Genomic DNA, 19,788 nt, shown 5'->3' on the forward strand with positions numbered 1-19,788 from the left:
TGTTCTGTGATAAAGTGTTGAGAAGGGAAGTTACAGGAAGGATTTAAGCTAGTTAATTATACTGAATTGACAACTGAAAGAAAAGAATTTTTATAAAATATTGACTTTACTGAAACTTTGACAACTGAAAATTACAGTGGATTACAAAAATTATATATAACAACAAGAACTATACAAAATTGGACTGTATGGATATTGAGTTTTGGTTAGATGGACAAGGCTAACTACAGAAACTATGGCATTTATGATGGACTACTCGAAAGGGGGAGACAACATGGATATGATATACTTATCAAAAAATGATAGAAAACCACACCTAATATCTATTCCTGAAAGATTTAGCTTGAATGATCAAAGACCTTTAGAAACACTTCAAGACAAGACAAATACTTTCCAAGACGAAATTTATGTAATGCTACGATAGATACAAACTACAATAGACTTAAACCACCAGGAGATTAAATATAATTTTGATACTATAAGTGAATATACTTTTAAAAACATTCAAAGAATGATGTTAAAGAATCAACAAACAATCCAGACAACAGAATGTGAACTAGAAAAAAATGATTTGACTGGTGAAGTTACAGTTGAAGCAAATTATACCTTAATACAAACAAGAAAAAACTTACAAGACTTGGAGACAACGATAAATATGGAAAAGATACCTTACGCATTAGAACATCAAAACAAATCTGAGAAGAAAGAAGACTTAACAAAATGGACACTGCTAGGAGAATTATTGTTTGGCAGACAAAAAGCACACATCTTATCTACTATGTATCCTCTATTCCTAACAATACAAAAATACAAGAACTGAACAAGTTGAAAATATTAATTTGGAAAACAATTTCAAAGGAAAAAGATTAGAGACGGGCTGAAGAGACTGGATTCGCCCTACTACATGGAATACTATATGAGTGAACACCTGTTTGAATATGGCTAAACAAATAAATAACTTTGGCCATAAAGGGACTTTAGAATAAGTGGGATAAGAGATATAAGAAATACAGTATTTTTTTTGATAAGATACAAAATGTAAAAATATAAGGATGTAAGGGAAGGAAAAGTTTGAATTTTAAAGATAAGTTTGAAAAGATTTAGGATTAAGGAAAGATTGAAATATTGAGGGGAAATTAGGCTAAATAAGAATTCTGAAAAAAAAGGATATATAGTGATTTAACTAATTTCTACAAATAGAAGTGAAATATAATCTGATTAGAAAGATGTTATGGATAGATGTTATAAGAGATAAGTAGTATAGTATCTCTATAATATATGAAATATAAAAATACTGGGATGATATATTTAAATGGAAAATTTAGATATTTAGATGTTAAATACTGGGAAAATAAATTGACAAGAATTATTTGAATATTATGGAGAAATTGAGCTTAAACAAGATTTATGAAAATAAGATACATGATAAATCAATAAGATGATTCTTACAAAAATATCATAAGCTGGAAAAAATGTTATATATGGACGCTACTATTGTTGGTATAAATATAGAAGAAAATGTTTTTACTTAATAATTTAAATATGGAAAATGTCAATATTAGACATTATATTTGTTTAATGTTATAGAAGGAGAATATTATTGGGTGAAGAGAAGATGCAGGAAATATATTTACAATTGATATACTAATTATGGAAATACAAAAATTAATTACTATTGATTGTTTATTAATTATTATTAATTGTATATTTTTTCTAAAAAAAATATGAACCAAAACAACACTCTGTACACTAGGTACTTAGGATGTTATTGTAAAAAACCAATAAAACTTTTACATAATAATAATAATAATAATCATCATTATCATCATCATCTTTTCTAGCCACTGGGCTAAATTATTTCTATGTGTATATGGAATATTTGAAGAAAATTCATACATATTGAATTTCATAAATATTATTACATATTTTTAATTTATATGTTCCTTTTTCTTCCCTTTCCTAGGCGTGGGAATCCTTTACATCTGTGCAGAGAAAGATTTAAAAAGATTCAAAAACTCTGGCAACAACACAGTATCACAGAGGAAATAGGACATGCACAAGAAGCAAATCAAACTTTAGTAGGCATTGACTGGCAGCATTTATAATTTTATTTTCTGAGTTCTAGAACTGAATAATTCTTTTGTAATCCATCATAATACATCAAGCAAAAAAGAATTAGCAAACAAAGGATGGAAAATAATAAAGAGAAGAATTGATTTTTTTCATTTTTGTTTTATACATTTATTGGTTACCATAACCATATAACTTTACTGTGTAGCATATTTAATTAATAGTATTATTTGCACTGAGCTTCCTTCACAATCTCTGTTGATGTCTCTAACTTGACTGAATGAATTTGTACAAAGTTATACTTGGCATCTACTGAAACTTCTTTAGATATCTGAAGGAAGAAGAAAAATTTGGCTGAAATAGCATCTTGATCAAGCACAATGCTGAAGCAGTGTGGTCTCCTTTTTGTAAGAAATCTGAGCCATTTTGCATTTTAGTACTTAAACTGTTCAATATTTGGAATTAGCTGAAAAAAGGTGCAAAAATGTAGCAATGGATTTATTTACAAGAGTGCTAAATAACACTCATATTGAAAATGACTTTGTAATCTGCAGTCTTGCATGGTTCCTTGGCACTAGTCCTTTTAACTAAAAGAGAACACTTCATAAGGGAAACTAATTATCTTCTTGAAGTCATGCACACTTTAGGAGTATTTTGTGTGGATTGTGATATTGACATAGTAAACAAGGACTGTTTTTCCACAATATGATTGGTAGACTTTGATATTGCATTGTTTTTCTTAGAATGTAAGATAGCAACTTCATCCCTTGGAGGAGTCATGTAAATCTTGATTTAATCTCAAATTGAAGAAGCTGAGAATAAGAATTTTTTAAATATTTATTCCAGTTTTAAAGATTCTAGATATATTAGCCTTTTTACAATTCTTATGATGAAACAGAGGAACCCAGTATCTGTGGGGGTCCAGTTGCAAAATTTAATAGTTACTAATTTCCTTCGCAAGCACCAACAAACACATGAATTTGCACTTGGCTGGCATTCAGTAAAGAAGTTTGTCTATAGTATACTTTATAAGTATATTGAAAACTGCACAGATTTTGCACATGGATGCCTGAAGGCAGTGAATTTTCTAAATACTATACTTTCTGGAGAGTTATCATCTATCCTTTAAAATACCATTTTTTAAAAAAAATGCTTTATTACATAATCATAATCTGTAATCTTATCTAATGCTGATAAAGTAGGGAAATTTTAGAACACTGCTGAAAAGCCATCCTTTTAACATGCATTTTCATGTTATTATAAATTATTTTTTTTAACAAACAGGATATATCACTTCATGCTGTCTTGTCAGAATAGTTGCTATTAATATATCAGACACATACAAAGTTAGATGAATTTGGCTGCCTTTTATTAGAGTGAAATTGAGCAGCCTGATTACAGTCTTCCTAATGCATTAGTAGTAACCTAGGCTCTTTTTCCTCTATGTGTTGAATAGTAGTAGTTTCATTTTCCTTCTTCCTCAGTCTAGATTGTAGATACTTGGTGTGACTGATGCATTTAATTTGCTAATTCTGCTCTAACACAATTTATTTAATATAAAATTTGCTTTAAGATATACACAGTAACAATGCATTCAGTTCTATGGAGTTTATCCTCCCGCCCCTTGTGATTGCATAGGAAAAATCAGAAACAAGAATAAAGAAAGCTCTGCTGCTTTGTAAAAAAGAGAATTGTACAAAGTAAATATTGGGATAAATGCCCCCTCCAAGTACTACAGATGAGATGAAGGTCGAATAGGTGGTGGTTTTAAGGTCATGACACATAAAGTGTGTAATTTATCCTGGTTTTTAGCAAGGTTGCTGCTTCTTCAATTGCCCATTTTCTTCTTTGTTTTTCTTTCAGCATGTATTTATGTTAATTATAGAAATATTTATATAACAAGCTTTCACTATCAGGGAATTCATACCTGTAATGAATGACTTTCATATCTGTGAACAACTTGTAAAAATTAAAATGTATCATATGTATAAAATATAAGAATAAATGCTTTAGGTGTTGTTGATATTTAATTAATGCTTGAATCTTGCTCACTTTTAAAAGATTCTGTTCTGTTGAAGACTTTAATTGCTAAGTTGTTAAAAATGCCTTGGATACATAGTGTCTCTGGTTTCCATTTTTAAAAGTTTTAAATATTGCAGTCAGGCACATTATTCTACTATCCTTCTCAGGGTTGAGCTGAAACAATTCAACATTAATAAAGTTAGTATCTCAGAAGTTACTTTTAAGTAGTTTTTGTGACTGTATTACACTGTATCACATGATTATTTATAAATATCTAAAATAGTAACTAATAATTTGATGATTTAATAATATTTTTTACACTTTCCAATTATTATTCCTGAACAATCTTATTTTCTTCTGTAATTTCTTCAATATGAGTCAGGTATGGAAAGATTATTTTTTAGGATAATCTTTCAGCTCTAGGAAGCAGGCAGTGGGCAAACCACTTCAAAATGTTACCAAAAAAACTGCAGGAACTTCTCCAGGTAGTTGCCGGGAGTCAACATTCATTAGAAGGGACAAAGAAAAAAAGAAAGAAAAACAGAAAAGAAAAAAGAGGACATCTAAATACCTGGTAACTACAATGATGAAAGTTTGTATTTTAGTATTTCTGGAATACTTTTTAAAAATTTATCACTTATGTTCTGGCTTATTAATTCAGCACGAAGATACTGTTTGAATAAAGATGCTTCTGTAGATTTCACTTGCTCTGGCTAAGCAGTGTATGCGTAAGGAAGCAACTGTTGTCGAGCATTAGGTGCCCAGAACAGAAGAATGTGTGAAGGTTAATCTTGTAAATTGTATTAAGGTTACTTAGGAATAATTAGCTCTGACGAAGCCATGTGTATTTTCCACTCCTAGAATGTTTCATATTAATCTCTTAGAAAAAGAAGAAAATGTTTGCTTGCTTCCCTTAGTATCACATTTCTAAACTTAAGCAGAAATGGAATTGCTACACATCTTAACAGGAGGAATATTAGCATACAATAAACTCCCCACAAAATGTACTTTTTACAATCACAATTTTTTGTACTTGTTTTTCAGCATGGGCATCCATTTTTGAAGTTGATATATGAAACCTGAAAAAAGTTGGGCTACCTAAGTGAATAGTTGAGAGATGATAAAAGCATTTCTTGTAAATAATTTTCAAAGATGCAGAGCCTTTCTGCTTTTACTGCTCTACCATATTTTTTCACTATTTTGTATATTAAGAAATTTAAATTGAAAATTATGTCAAGTCGTTTGACAGAAAAGGATAGTGGTAATCAAATATTCTTACAATTTTTTCTAATAATATCTACAGTATATTCACATTTGGAAAATCATATCTATAACCTCTTTTATTTGACAGGACAATTATTACAAACTGCATAATAGAATATGAATTCCCATCTTCTACAATAGTGTTTTTATGATTTCTAGAAATATGCCTGATCATATGCCTAGTAGTTTTAATACTAGGACATCTTACTGAAAAACGATTAGCTAAATCAAATTGAAGATATTTCCACTCTCTTCCTTCTTTTGATCCCAAGAAAGCAACATAATAATTGAGGTGACGCTCCTTCAAGGAAACAAGAACAAATTCTCAAACAAAAAAATATACGTAATTGTGATGTGGGACACAAATCTGATTGTCTTTTTACTGATTACAATGAATATCCTTGTGATTATTGGAAACTGGAAATAAATTTGCATTTTCTGATACGGCAATAAAAGAAAGTATTGAGTAAAAAAATGAAACTGGATAAAACTCCTTTCAATGAAAAATGATAGTTTGAATTGAATATGTTTAGATTTGAGGAAATTTTTAATACAATACAATAAAATTCTGGAATATTTACAGAACATTTGTATAACATACAAAGAATTAGCACGGTGAAATAGCCCCAATGAGATTTCTGAAATCTTCCTAATTAAACTTTTTACCAATTGCTTTATATGAATAGTTAACCCATATTCATCTAATTAGATCCATGATAAACAAGGATTCTACAAAATCTAAGGATTCTGTTATCATATTATGTTCATACTGGGTCTTCCAATTGTGGGAAATAGATTTCCATTTTCCTACTTTTCATCTCTGGTTTCAAAAGCTATCATGGAACAATCACAAAACTCAGCAAAGACTCAGAGGACTGTACTAATACTTTAAAATATACCAGCATATATAGTAGGATTTGGATATTATTTGGGGAAATCCCCAAAATGTCATTACAAAAAATGCAAGCAAAATGACCACTTCAGAAGAAAGATAGCGTATGCAGAATTGAATAAAGGTATAAAGATTTTCCTACTTCTCATATTCAGGCAATTATCAAAAGTGACAGTTCTTCAGTTTTGACACTTGACATAAGTGCTGTTATTAAAATCCTTGCCTGAACATTATTGCCTCTTATTGGGACTATTACAGTAATAATTCCTTGTGGTATTTCTACCTTCTCTACCTCTCCTACCCTACTTTTTTATTGCTAACTCCCTTCCTTGATCATATAAGCTTTCAACCATATTCCATTTCATATCATCTTCAGTATCACATTTTTTATTTCAAAAGTTTTGCTATTCTTTTCATGGCTGGAGCTTCATAACTAGGAGAAAATTACCAACCACTTGCTGATTTTCTATTTTCTGCACCATTACAATGCCATCAGTCAAGCAAAGATCCTAGTTTTAGTTGCTGCCTCTTCCAAATAAATGGAATCCAGGGCCCAAAACTAGGAAAATGGGCACCAGTGAAAACAGCTGCCAATCTTAAATATAATTTAACTTAGACCTCAGAAGACGCTTCGTCAACAAGCACCTCCTGTCTGTAACAGTCTTTGCTGCTACTTGTCTCTTTGAGCAACTTTATGCTGTTTTTTTATTGATCATAACATTAGCTTGTGCATTATTACTCTTATCAAAGGCTACAAGAATTTTGGGTTGGCTCAGTTCCACATCTAACTAGACTGCTGATTAATAGGCAGATTTCTCTGCTTTTTCCTGGGAAAGGCTCACCTGGCAAAGATGTGTTTGTGTAGTGTCTGTGTCATATAAGACAGATATTTATTTAACTCTCCATGCTTCACTCAAGCTTATAAACATTAAAAGATACCTGCAGAATAATATAACATTAGACAATCTTAGTGAATACATTTTGTATTAAAATGCATTGAAACAGTAATATTCAATATATTACCATAACAGGAAACTCCAAGTCTTTCTACATAGCACCTAATTCACTAAATTAAAGTGCAAATCTTTTTACTTGCTTCTCAATGCCAGGAAAAAATCCTTAACCCCATTTACTGAATGTGATAACTTTATTTTGATGAGGGTTACAAATAGGGCTTCATGATTCCTTCTTAAAAGACAGCTTAGTTTTTGCACCAGATTTACAGATGAGCAAGTGTCAGCAACTTAGGTTAAAAGTTATACTGGTTTGCAAAGCTCTCTTGTTTTATAAAATTACCAATTTCTGTCAGTGCATAAAAATTCAGTGCAACTAACTTTGTTATTGCTATAATCATGATTGAATACACTTCTTCAATTGCAATTTTAAATATCTGCTTTTGTCCAAAAAGAAAAAGAAAATTAAAATGCATTTTTCTATATACCTTTCTAATTTTCCAGTCAAATTTTTTTTTGTCCTATCATAGGTACGCATAATCCAGGATACATATTTTCCAAATATTTGTAAACTTAAAATACAAAAAATAATTACATTTCTTCCTTGGTTTCCAGTTCCAGGGATCCACAGCAAAATGCTCAGTGCCAGAATTCCAAAATAGAAGTTAATGCTTGAATTTTAATATGAAAGACCCTAATGCCTTATATACTTGCTTTAATGTTAAGTGTTATTAATAAACAAATATGTAGCTGTGATGGCTCATTTTTCAAAAGTTAGAATTCATAATTTTCAGTCTAGGTAAAGTCATGTTAGCTGGGAAACTCAGCTGACGGTTGCAACAGCTTGGGGTTTTGCACCTTCGTCTCCTGCACCTTCACCAGCATTCACTTGGTTTCCCTTACCAATATTTTTCAAATTTTCCAGGGTGGATTTAAAAGTATCTTTCAGGCTCTTCTCCAGGACCCATCCTTCACTTTCACATTCAGGATCTTCTGGATTGGTGATATTTTCCAGAGAGGTATGCAACAGGCGCAACCCTATCATTATTAACATCTGAGTGAGATACAAAATGAATTGTGAGTTGACTAAATAGACTGGCTCATTTCACAGACTGTATAAATTTAAAAGAACCTTAATCATAAAATAATAATCAAAAGTCCCTAAGCAAGAGTATTCTTTACAGATCTACAAATAGAAGAAAAAATAGGAATATATGATATTAGCTTACACTTCAAATTACCCTCTATAATTTGAGCCGTGCATACAAGTAGTCCTTGCTTAATTATGGTAATTGGGAACAGCATTTCTGTCACTACATAAGGCTGTCGTAAAGTGTGACATCACATGATTGTGCCGATTTACAACAGCAGTTCTGGCACTTCCAGTGGCATCTATTAAGAAAATCCCAGGCAATTGTTAAGTGCAATGTCACCTGGTCACCTCATGCAGGCTGCCCCATTAATTTTGTTTTTCCGGAAGCCATCAGTAAAGGTTGCAAATGGTGATCATGTGACTGCAGAATGTTGCAACTATCATAATTGTATGTCAATTGCCAATCTCCTGAATTGTGACCATGTGACTATGGGGACACTGCAACATCTGGAATTTCAAGGACTGTTGGACTTAAGTTCCACTCATTTAGTGCCATCACCACTTCAAACAGCTACTGAAAGAATGATAGTTAATACTTATTCTTGTGCCCTATAGCACCACAATCATACTGGTTGAAAGTTATCTTCTTTCACTAGGGCTACTACTATAGATTTTAATGATTATGCCTTGTTATGGACCCTAACTTTAGGAAATAAACTAAAGTCCACCGACTTATATTTCTACTAACTCTGACCAGGCTAAAAGGATGCTATAACAAAACCTGGAGGATGTAAAACTATTTAGCTCTGTAACACAGAGCTTACAATGTTCATTATTGAGATTAGCTGGCAACTTGTAACTCCCTAAGCACCTTAACTTCCATTGATTCCCAGGTAAAACAGATAGGTTTTATATCAAATTGCTACTATTATATACTAATAAAGATATAACGAAGATTATTGTTATCTATTATCAGGTCTTAGTGAAGATACAGCAGCTGGCTTCTCCAGCTAATTTGAAACTTCATTTTGTAATTGTATTCTAAATTTTCTCCTATTAAACTCTTTCTTGTAAACTGAAAGTTATTTCATCTACATGTTTCTTTCTGCATAACTTCTGTTCTTTGATTTTCATAAATTTTGATATGAAGCTCATAGGAAATCAGCTACTTAGAAGACAGTCGGGATTAAAACTAGTATGTATGTAAAAGCATGTATGTAAAAGAAAGAATCAGTACTTGAAATTGAGGCAGGAAAAATAGAGTTGGAGCCTATAATAAGGAAGCATATAGTAACTACTTAGGTTTCCCAAGAAAAACTCTTGGAATAATCTAGATCAGTGGTTCTCAACCTGTGGGTCGGGACCCCATTTGGGGTCGAATGACCATTTCACGGGGGTCGCCAAACAATGCAGTCCGCCATTTTTTTCCCCTTTTCCTTAGCTGTGCTACTCCCTTTTATTCTATTGGCTTTTGAAAGCCAATAGAATAGACTCTCTTGAATAGAGTCTAATTCTATTGGCTTTCAAAAGCCAATAGGAATTGTCCAGGCTGTCTCTGCCCTGCTGAGCCCGCCAAAAGTCTCATTCTGCAAATGGTGCTGCACCAGTTGAGTAGTCCTCGACTTATGACCAGTTGAGTAGTCCTCGACTTACGACCGGTTGGGGGTTGCGGCATTGAAAAGGTTGAGAACCACTGATCTAGATGGTTAGAGAGTATTTCATTTTCATGTAGATATATATGCTTCAAAAAAGCATATATTTTAAGAGTTTGCAGTGATTGCAATATCTCATTTTTAATATTCCTAGGTTTTCCTAACACGGAGTTATGGTAGCTATGCAATACTTCTATAAATGATTTATGGAACTTCGGGAAGAAAGCTATGGCTGCAACTGTTTCTGTGATTGTGAGAATGCATAGCTTTGGATTCAATTTTCTTAGATCAAACTGGAAACTTTCTCAAGGGTCAGCTATACATGATAACATTGTAGAACAATGCATCTACAGATAAAATGTGCAAATAATGTTTTTTCCTTTATTTTAATAAAACTGAATCCGGTTGAACTAGAGTAAACAAACACAGAGAATAAATATAAATCATAAAAAATTAAATAGAAATCATAAAAGAAAAAAAACACATATAGAAAGGAACCCTGTTGCAAAGGCAGACATGTAATTTTAAGGAGAAAGACAAACACTATATTAATTTTTCATGTTTTAACAAATCCTGAAGATAGTTCAATTGGTGGACAATTTATCAGATGTTCTGATCCTAAATTCAGCTTGCCATGGACATTTTGAACAAGTCCAATTCTGATGATATTTTTTTTTAAAAAAATAAATTTGTAATCTACTTTGGCAAATCTTTTAATGGCATCTGGAGACAGCAAGTTAAGTAGAGGTTAGTAAGTTCTAGCATAGTATCTTACAGTTAATACCCTTCTAACTGAATCAGCAGTGTCATTTTTAGAGATAAATCCAGACTCTTGCTGTTTACAAATGTGTTTAACCTATTAGTCAATAAAGAGACAATTTTAAATAAGTTGTTAACAATAAAATAAGCCAATTACATGTTAGGTATTTGTATTTGTTTTTTTAGAGATCAATCAGAAAAAATATTTTCAAGAGTCACAATTTTTAGTACTTGTGAATATACCATGGTATACTGTTTTAAGTCTATTTAAAATATTTCATAGCATTTACGCCCAAACCATATCAATTAGAATGAATACTTTGTCTTTTGTTACTCCTTAAGGTAATATTTATATTCACTGATTAATTCAATGAGGTTGGAGCTTATTGAGTAATAATATCAGAATTATTGCAATTGTACCATATATAAATGCAAAAAAAAAAAAATAACATTGTTGACTTTAAAGCTTCTTAGATCTCAGTCTTCTCATTCAGGCACATGACGTATTTGAAAAACATTTGAGAGACCATCTTTCTCTAATTACTTTTTTCTACTCATCCATTTTGATAGGGTTCCTATTGGATCCCCTCTATTAAGCAGCACCATCTTATAGTATCCAGAGGACAGAGGGTATGTCTTTTTTATTGAGGAATAGCATCTCCTCCACAAAAATCATGATATGGAGGCTTTCAAGAAAATTTGAAGACCTGGCTTTTTCCATAGGGTATCCACTATTGAAGATGTGTTAACAATTCCTTTTTTCTCCCAATATGGCCTGTTATTTGTGGTTTTAAAGTATTGCTTTCTCTGGTTTTAACTTTTGTACACTGACCAGAGCCATTGGCTAAATGGGCAATCCTATAAACTTAAATCATACATGAATAAAAATTTCCCAAATATTCAGAAATGCATACTTTTGTTTAATGTCTCCGTAAGTAACACAAGGCCCAGTCCAAAATGGAGAGTAGAGAAAAAAATGGGAACTGGGGCTATGTCATCAAGTTGGCAAATGGACCCCCACAAGAAGGTATGGATCTATCTGTATTCCAAGATATCCAACATACATCAGGGTTTTTTTTTCATAAGAAAAAAAATCCACTTCAGCAAGGACCTTTCATCCTACAGGACCAAAGCAAGATACATGAATTCTGACTGAGGAAAGAAAGAAAGAGAGTGGAAGGAGAGGAGTGGCCTGCATAAATCTAAAATACTTCTAATATTATAGAGAACAGTATTAGGATCAATAAGATATTTCTGGCCCAATTAAAATATCTCATCTTTACCACACTAAAGGAAATTCCTCTCCATTCCTGTTACGTAGCTAAAACTAATCGGATTTAATACAGCAACAGTGTTAAATCTGATATCCATATGATCCTATAGTATAGCCTAGATGGGGGAAGGAGAATACCTGTTTGTTTTTCTTCTGAAAATCTTTCCCTCAAAAAAATCTGAACAAGGCTGGTACCTGTGTAACTCTGCAATATTTTCTACAAAATGGCAATTATTATTTAGCCATGATAATTGCCATTGATGCAATTCTTTGTGGAGAAGTGCCCATTGTGATGTTCTGAACAACTGAAAGAGAAATAAGCTTGCCAATTGTATTACCTCAAAAAGCCAGACAAAGAGGACAACCACTCCCATGGAGGTCATTATGCCGCTGAAGTAATTAAGCAGAGACTCTCTGCAGCCACGAGTCCATAGATTGAGCTCTTCTGTTTGGTAGTCATAACTGTAGTGAGCTGAGTTATTAGAAACCTGGTACTGGATGCATGGCCGTGGAGAACTTGGATTGCAGCAGCTGAAGGGAACACTGTCCACCAAATATTTGCCATCCACGTTACTTTTAATGCGACTGTAAATGAATAAGAGCAAATCTGTACTTAGGAATAGCCACTAAGAAAGATGGAGCAACATCTGGTTTCATCTGCAGCATGTGAATTCATTTGCATTTTCCTTAGAACATCTGGATATGATTTTTCTCATTTACAACACCTGGTATTTTGTTTCTTGAGCTAGACTGAGAACAGCCTTCTGGTTTTGCATGTATGTTACCAGAAAGTCTCAAATAAAAAAACAGGGAACTGTTTGGCAGATTGATATGCTAATGAGGAATTAATTTGTGTTAAAAGGGGATGCAATATTAAGATGTTGGACTAGGACAGGGGTAGGCAACCTTGGCTCTTTTATGAGTCATGGACATCAACTTCCAGAAATCCACGAGTCATAAATGAGCCAAGGTTGCCTACCCCTGGACTAGGACCAAGAAGGCCGGGGTCAAATTCTCATGGGATTACTTTGAGCAAATTGCTTTCCTCACAGGGTTAGTGTTGTGGTGGAAAATGGAAGTGAGGAGGGAAGGGAGGAGACCTATGTATACTGCCCTGAGTTCCTGCACGAAACGTAGAATGTAAACCTCACACAAAAATAAAAAGTAGGTTTTTTTTAATAGTTAAAAGAAAGTCCTCAATTTACTGTGTAAAAATGTTGATTACATATTAATACAAGAAGGAAGGCTACTTGCTTGTCTCATCATATTAATTCCCCAACATTGAAGAACAATTTTCTTCAAAATATTTTTATTCATATTCAAATACTACTGTACTGATTAATAATTAACATAAACTTGAAGATTTGGAGCTAAATAATTGTCAGTAGCTGTTTATCTCCCTCTGCAAGCTTTTTCTGGAAATCAGAAAATGGTCTGGGCAAAGAATATCACCACTGAAATTGATTGATTGATTAATGCTATAGTTCTGTACTGTTCTATTGACAGTAATGGGAGTGGAAGGCAATGGGAGTGCACAATTGAATAATATATACTGAAATGTATTGTAGATTATAAAAGGAGGGAAGGTAAGGAAAGATTTCAGGATCAGCAAAGAATGATATGCATGTAATCCTTGACTTATAACCTTTTGTTTAGTGACCGTTTTAAATTACAGTGGCTCTGAATAAGATGACTTCTGACTGTTTTTCATACTTAGTTTGTTACAGCATTCTTCTGGTCACATGATCAAAATTTGGACACTTGGCAACTAGCTCATATTTAGGACAGCAGCACTGTCCCGGGGTCATGTGTGATCCACTTTTGCATTCTTCTGATAAGCCAAGTCAATGGGGAAGCCAGATTCACTTACTAACTGAACAATTGCAGTGATTCACTTAACAGCTGTGGCAAGAAAGGCCATAAAATGGGGGCAAAACTCATTTAACTGTCTCGCTTAGCACAGAAATTTTGGGCTCCATTGTGATCATAAGTTGAGGACTACCTGTACAAATTACATAATTATTTGTACTGCATTTCCGGTGATTGGAGCGGATAGCTCTCCTGTGAGTTACATGGATGGGTCCATACTTTTTTTTGGCAACAATGTGGAAGTAGTTTCCCATTGTCATTTATACTCCCCAAGTTTGATGGGGATTTCTTCTCCAACTACTAACTAGTTCTTCCAACCCTGCTGAGTTTTCTCAGGCTCCTAGGTGGATTAGGTAGAAGCATAGAATAGAATGTTGTCAGAGAAAAGCACAAGGTAGTAAAGTATCCATTAAAAACAAGGCTTGGATGTAGGTGTTGGTTTACAACATAAATGCCAATAACTATTTTTTATATATCATGTAGGATCAAAAAATATCAAGATCAGACAATTTTTATAATGTTAATTCATTATTATTCAGTCTGATGAAGTCACCAAAACTTTGTTCAACATGGGGAGAGTGATTATTTCAGGTAAAACCTTTAACAATTGTACCATATAATAATAATAAAGTTGGAAGGGACCTTGGAGGTCATCTAGTCCAATCCACTGCTCAGGCAGGAAGCCCTACACCATTTCAGACAAATGGCTGTCCAGTCTCTTCTTAAAAACTTCCATGTTGGAGCATTCACACTTCTGGAGGCAGGTTGTTCCACTGGTTAATTGTTCTGTCAGGAAGTTTCTCCTTAGTACTAGGTTGCTTCTCGCCTTGATTATAAAGGACATTAATAGGTTTAAATACCATTAAACGTTGGGAATTATTTTGTGCACATAAGAACTTACTGGAGTAAAATAAACAGCCTATCAGTTAAATTCTGTATCAAATCAGCTTCTTTGATATCTGCCTGCTGGTGGAAGGAAATTTGAAAGAAACTGCAATGGCTAAATTAGATGAAAACTCCAAATGCTGAAAAGAACCACAGAGAAATTTCTATCTTACTGATAAAAGAGAATATACTTAGTACTTCTAGTGCTGCTGATGTTATCTAATTTGGATAATAAAAGGTCTGCAAGGAAACAACCAGGCTCAGAGAGCCCCAAGGACCTCTCAAGTTTCTGTCTTAAGTTTTTAAAACAGAAAGAAGACCTCTTTGGAGTATCTTAATATTCAGGGAAATACTGTAGAAGAAAATGGATAAAAAAGGAATAGGAAATGAAGGCATCAGGCTTGAATAAATAATTACTGTGGTTTGATCATACAGAGAGAAGGAATGATAAACAAATTACAAAATATACAAAGAGTAAATGGGTAGTTAGAAGGACCAAAAAAGTCTTATGGTTGGTTGGATGGAACTTATGAGATACTCAAAAAGACAACTGTCAAGAACAAAAGGCAATGTATGAATAGATGTGTGGACATGATGGAAACAAGGATGGACCTACTACTGAATAGTGTTAGTGTAAACTAGTTTTAAGTTTCTTTTTATTTTCTCATGTTTTCTTTTGCTTCTTACCCCTTACACTTTTTCTGCATAACTTTACAAACTCCAAAACTGAATAGTATTGATAGATAGCACTTATTAATATATGTACAATTGAACTAATTTTAGTTCACTGGCTGCTTTGAAAAATGGGACACAAATTAGAATCTGAAGGAGAGATAATCTCATAACTGTGGCACCTTCCCTCACCTTCAGGCATAATGCCTGAGTAAGGCAAGTGTTACATTGGAGAAATGGAATTGTAGCTGACCATGACATAATCATTTCATGTTTCATGAGTGATATGTGAAATATCAAACAAATGGAGTGCTAATGAAACAAATTATTACAATTCCATTTACAAGCTACAGCCTCTTGAATTATGTTGTATGGAACATAGCCTGTAGCAATCCTTGTTAGGTGTTTAAAGGCAGTCTCTAATCTGGCTCTTCACCTAGGCCATCACAATGGAGAATGATGTCCCTCACTTCAATGTGTTTGCCATTTTTTTTTCTTTTTTATGTTTTATTTATTACATTGTAATTTTTTGAGTGTTGTGAGACACTCAGAATTGTTGAAAATTGAGGATATGCAAGTTTAATAAAATAATATTATGACTAGTTGCAGTGTCAGCCAGAAGTTTAGACTGGATTTGGCATTTTTAAAAGTATTGTTGCAGGATGTTAGCTATTCCAGGTAAAGCTGCTTTTTGCAATTTTGTCAATACCAAATGCTGTTCAAGTGGTGCTCCAGATGTTTTGGAATTGCACCTATTAGTATTGATACTATTCTTGCTTTCTTTTGCCACAATTCTACTTTTATTTGCAGGTCTTTGTATTTTGTGATTTTCTCAGAATTCTTTCACTTCTGTTTTGCTATCTCCAAATATTACAATAGCCATAATTTTCTGTCTTTCTTATCAACAATTGTTAAGTCTAGGGGTGTTATGTGGCAGGTGCTGATGGTGAATTCTAAATTATTATCATCACCTGAGGAATCTTTTTCCTGAAGATAATCCTGACTATTTATAATCTCCAAAGTATTATACACTAATTAGATAGCCTTATCTCCACTCAGTCTCCTGCTGATTTCAGTATGAACTGGATAATGTGCCTGGGACATTCAAATACATTCTGTACTTTGATAATATAAGCACTGTATGTATCTATATCCAAAATAAAATGAGCAATCACAGTGTATTCCAAGATATTGAATTTAAGTAATGAGATTATTTTTATACCTGAAATTCTATCATCATTTTTAAAAATAGTACAGTATTACACTGTCTGACAATGTAATCTCGTTTTATTTCTCACGTACTGTCCTCCTGTGGATGGATTAAACTCAAGCTCCAAATCTTCAGATAATGCCAGCATAGTGGACATCTCATTATACTTTTCCATATAGTTATTTACATCAAGACATAATTTGAATGGTTCCCATTCATATATTTGTTCAGCATAATATAACAAAATACAAATAAAATTGGTATTTATTTAATTGGACTACTTTAAGACTACAATGTTTGGGTAAAAAATCACCACAAGCAAACCAAAAGGTTTTTTTTGCATGCATCTTGAATAATTCATATTTGCACTAAAGAAGAAATTATGAAAAGGTATTCAGATATATAACATACAATGGATGGAAACTAATCAAAGAGAGATGCAACCTAGAAATAAGGAGATATTACCTGACAGAACAATTAATTAGTGGAACAACTTGCCTCCAGAAGTTGTGGATGCTCCAACACTGGAAGTTTTTAAGAAGAGATTGGACAACTATTTGTCTGAAATGGTGTAGGGTTTCCTGCCTGAGCAGGGGGTTGGACTAGATGACCTCCAAGGCCCCTTCCAACTTTCTTATTCTGTTAAATGTATTTAAGTATATTTCAGTGAGGATTTATTTATTAAAATTCAGAACTTCAGCACTGGATCTCTATAACCCATCCATATCCATATATTTTAAATGCAATTGGAACTAATGGATTTGCATTAATCACAATGAACTTCCACAAGCTGCCTATAATGCAACTGATAGTGAAATTCTATGTATCTCTTATATATCTATTTAATCATAAATCTCACTGAATTCAATGTAAAGAAAACCACTAATGCAGTTCACTATTAAGATACTTTATACATGTGAAAGCTGTTTATTCATAACAATCAAGAGCATTAAAAATTTTAACCGTTTGAAAACTAGCCATTTCTTCTTAGCATAATTAATTATTGGGGGGGAAACTGAATCTCTTCCTAGGATGAGAAAGTAATGATAGGATATTTTCAAAAAATATCTATAGCAGAAGTCACCTGATAGGACAAAATATATCCAGGCATACTTTCAAGACTGAGAAGTAATTAGAATCCTTGAAAATAAAGTGTGGATTCAGTTTTATACATTCAAGGGCAAAAGAAGTATGTATTGAGCATGTGTACATTTGTAGAACTATAAATCCATTTATCCACCTAGAGGAGAAAGCTAAGAATAGCTACAGAGTGATTTAACAGAGGTCAGAGTTTTCTTGCATAATCCATATCAAATCAAAGAGAGTGGCATAAGCTTTTCAATGAATTCTGATGTATTATTCAAATACTTTGGTTTTTTGGGGGGGAAAAAACAGGCACAATGCCAAATAACAATATAGTAAATGGATGAACCATAAGCTAGAAAGGAGTAGTGAAATATTCCTAAAATAATTCATTGTTAAAGTTATAATGCTATGGTACAAGACAAAATTAAGTATACTGGGAAAATAAAATTAATCAATTAAGTTATATATTTGAAAGTCTGAAAAGGTGGCTTCCTTAATTAAAGTAATAATTTATATTACTCTTTATTGCTGACCATTGTTTGCCATTCACAATGGTACTTCTAAAAAAAAACCCAACCTGAATGGCATGTAAACAGAAGATTTAAAAGCAAAATCATACAACAAAATTAAGTTCTTTTCCACTACTTACTCTTTCACTTCCTTGGAACCAAAATCTAAGTATCGGTTGCTGATCCACTGAATCTCAAACCAGTCTCTGTAACCATTATTTCCACAGCATTTGAACTCAATCTGGAGCATATCAATTGTCTTCTTCATGAAGCACCTTCCTGGAGTATCTGTGTCACGGTAGAACTTCATACTATTTTTTAACCCTTCTGACAGTGTACTGTCAAGAGAACCCCTCATCAGAAAGCAAATAAGAGCAATTAAAAAAATGAAGACATTAAAAATTACACATATGGCTAAATAGAGTTTCAGGAAAAATTTCCATTTTTCAAATTTAGCAGGATCCAGGGAATCGTAGCATATCTTGCCAGCAAGAGCATTAGACGCACAGGCAAGTAGACCTACCAGTATTAAAGAGTTGGGCACAAAGTGGCTTTCAGAATTGTCCATCATTTCACTTCGCTTCCTGAGCTCAATTTTTAGGAAAAGTCCCATAGAAAAAACAACAATTCCAGCAAACACTGAAAACCAATTCATGAGCCATAATCCTTGTGCTAGTTTTACTCGTTTCTTCTGGTTAAACTTGATTTTCATCACTGCCATCTTTTTCGCAACGCTGGTTGTACCAAGCTTCTCCTCAAATCACCCCTTCTTTGAAAAGGGTTAAGAGTAGAACTGGAAAAATATGCCACCACTCAGGCCTTAAAGATTCAAAGGGGCATCCGTCTTGCCGGGACATTATTTAGTTTTTCCATCTTCCTCAACCCAAAATTGAAGAAGTGCAGATACATTTTTCAAATCGGCAAGATTTGAAGTTTTTTTTTTTAAAAAAATCACATTAATAAAAAATTATTGGCAAATAAGATATGCAACTATTTGTGGTCGTCCCTTCTATACAAAGGAGAAACTGTTTCAATTTCAAATAATTAAAGCTGGATCTATACTACGTCATTCCAATACTAATTAGTGTAATCCAATTTAAGAAATCTCTGTCCACAGATAAGCCAAGAAAATAATCCTTTCATTTTACTATTTGGCAGATTTGTGCTTTCACATGATATGACTGAAAAAGAAGATATAAAAAGTTTCCCGGTTCCTAGATTCCATCTCCTCAGGAAATAAGTTTTGAAACCTATACCAGGTGCTTTTCATACACTGACCTACAAATGAGACAGTCTATCATACCACTTATCCTTATGTCACTCACCTTGAATGACATGCTCTGGGACTTAGGCATTTTGGGGATGGAATTAGGTCATGTTTTCAATGGTTTTCAATCTAGGCATTTTAAAGATAAAAACAAGAATTACCAGCTTAATTGTGACAACTTTACTAAATCATCACAGGAGCTGTGTCAAACTGCCAAGACATTTGACCCCAAAATAGAGCAGTTTACAGATTAATCACGAACAGCCAACAATGAGCTTGCTGAGAAAGGAACTCATGTTCAAGGCAAAATGGT

The 19,788-nt window shown here is 33.1% G+C and overlaps 2 protein-coding genes across 3 annotated transcripts in view; one reads left to right on the forward strand and one right to left on the reverse strand.

The window, feature by feature from the left end:
* The window catches only part of UBR2 (ubiquitin protein ligase E3 component n-recognin 2), a 67,602-nt gene extending 63,502 nt beyond the window's left edge, over window positions 1-4,100 (forward strand). For both annotated transcript variants that reach the window (XM_039347709.1, XM_039347708.1), the window contains exon 47: window positions 1,964-4,100. In XM_039347709.1, coding sequence (XP_039203643.1) covers window positions 1,964-2,105 — 142 coding nt within the window. In that variant the 3' untranslated portion in view covers window positions 2,106-4,100. The remainder of the gene's footprint in view (window positions 1-1,963) is intronic.
* Window positions 4,101-5,414: 1,314 nt separating this feature from the next.
* Window positions 5,415-19,673, reverse strand: PRPH2 (peripherin 2). Its single transcript, XM_039347710.1, has 3 exons — window positions 18,349-19,673; window positions 12,316-12,562; window positions 5,415-8,254 (listed from the first exon to the last, which is right to left on the reverse strand). The coding sequence occupies exons 1-3, from the start codon at window positions 18,927-18,929 to the stop codon at window positions 8,024-8,026; spliced, it is 1,059 nt and encodes a 352-aa protein (XP_039203644.1). The 5' UTR covers window positions 18,930-19,673; the 3' UTR covers window positions 5,415-8,023.
* Between the last annotated feature and the right edge of the window lie 115 nt (window positions 19,674-19,788).

The sequence above is a fragment of the Crotalus tigris genome, unplaced genomic scaffold (genome assembly GCF_016545835.1).
Source record: "Crotalus tigris isolate CLP2741 ecotype Arizona unplaced genomic scaffold, ASM1654583v1 scf7180000018097.2503214, whole genome shotgun sequence".
In the NCBI taxonomy this organism is placed as follows: domain Eukaryota; kingdom Metazoa; phylum Chordata; class Lepidosauria; order Squamata; family Viperidae; genus Crotalus; species Crotalus tigris.

Excerpts from the sequence above, each read along its gene's own strand:
- PRPH2 (XM_039347710.1), bottom strand. The coding sequence starts at position 18,929 with ATGGCAGTGATGAAAATCAAGTTTAACCAGAAGAAACGAGTAAAACTA. Across the intron at positions 12,563-18,348 it reads GGTTCCAAGGAAGTGAAAGA|TCGCATTAAAAGTAACGTGG; the intron begins GTAAGTAGTGGA and ends ATTCATTTACAG. Across the intron at positions 8,255-12,315 it reads TCTTTGTCTGGCTTTTTGAG|ATGTTAATAATGATAGGGTT; the intron begins GTAATACAATTG and ends TATCTCACTCAG.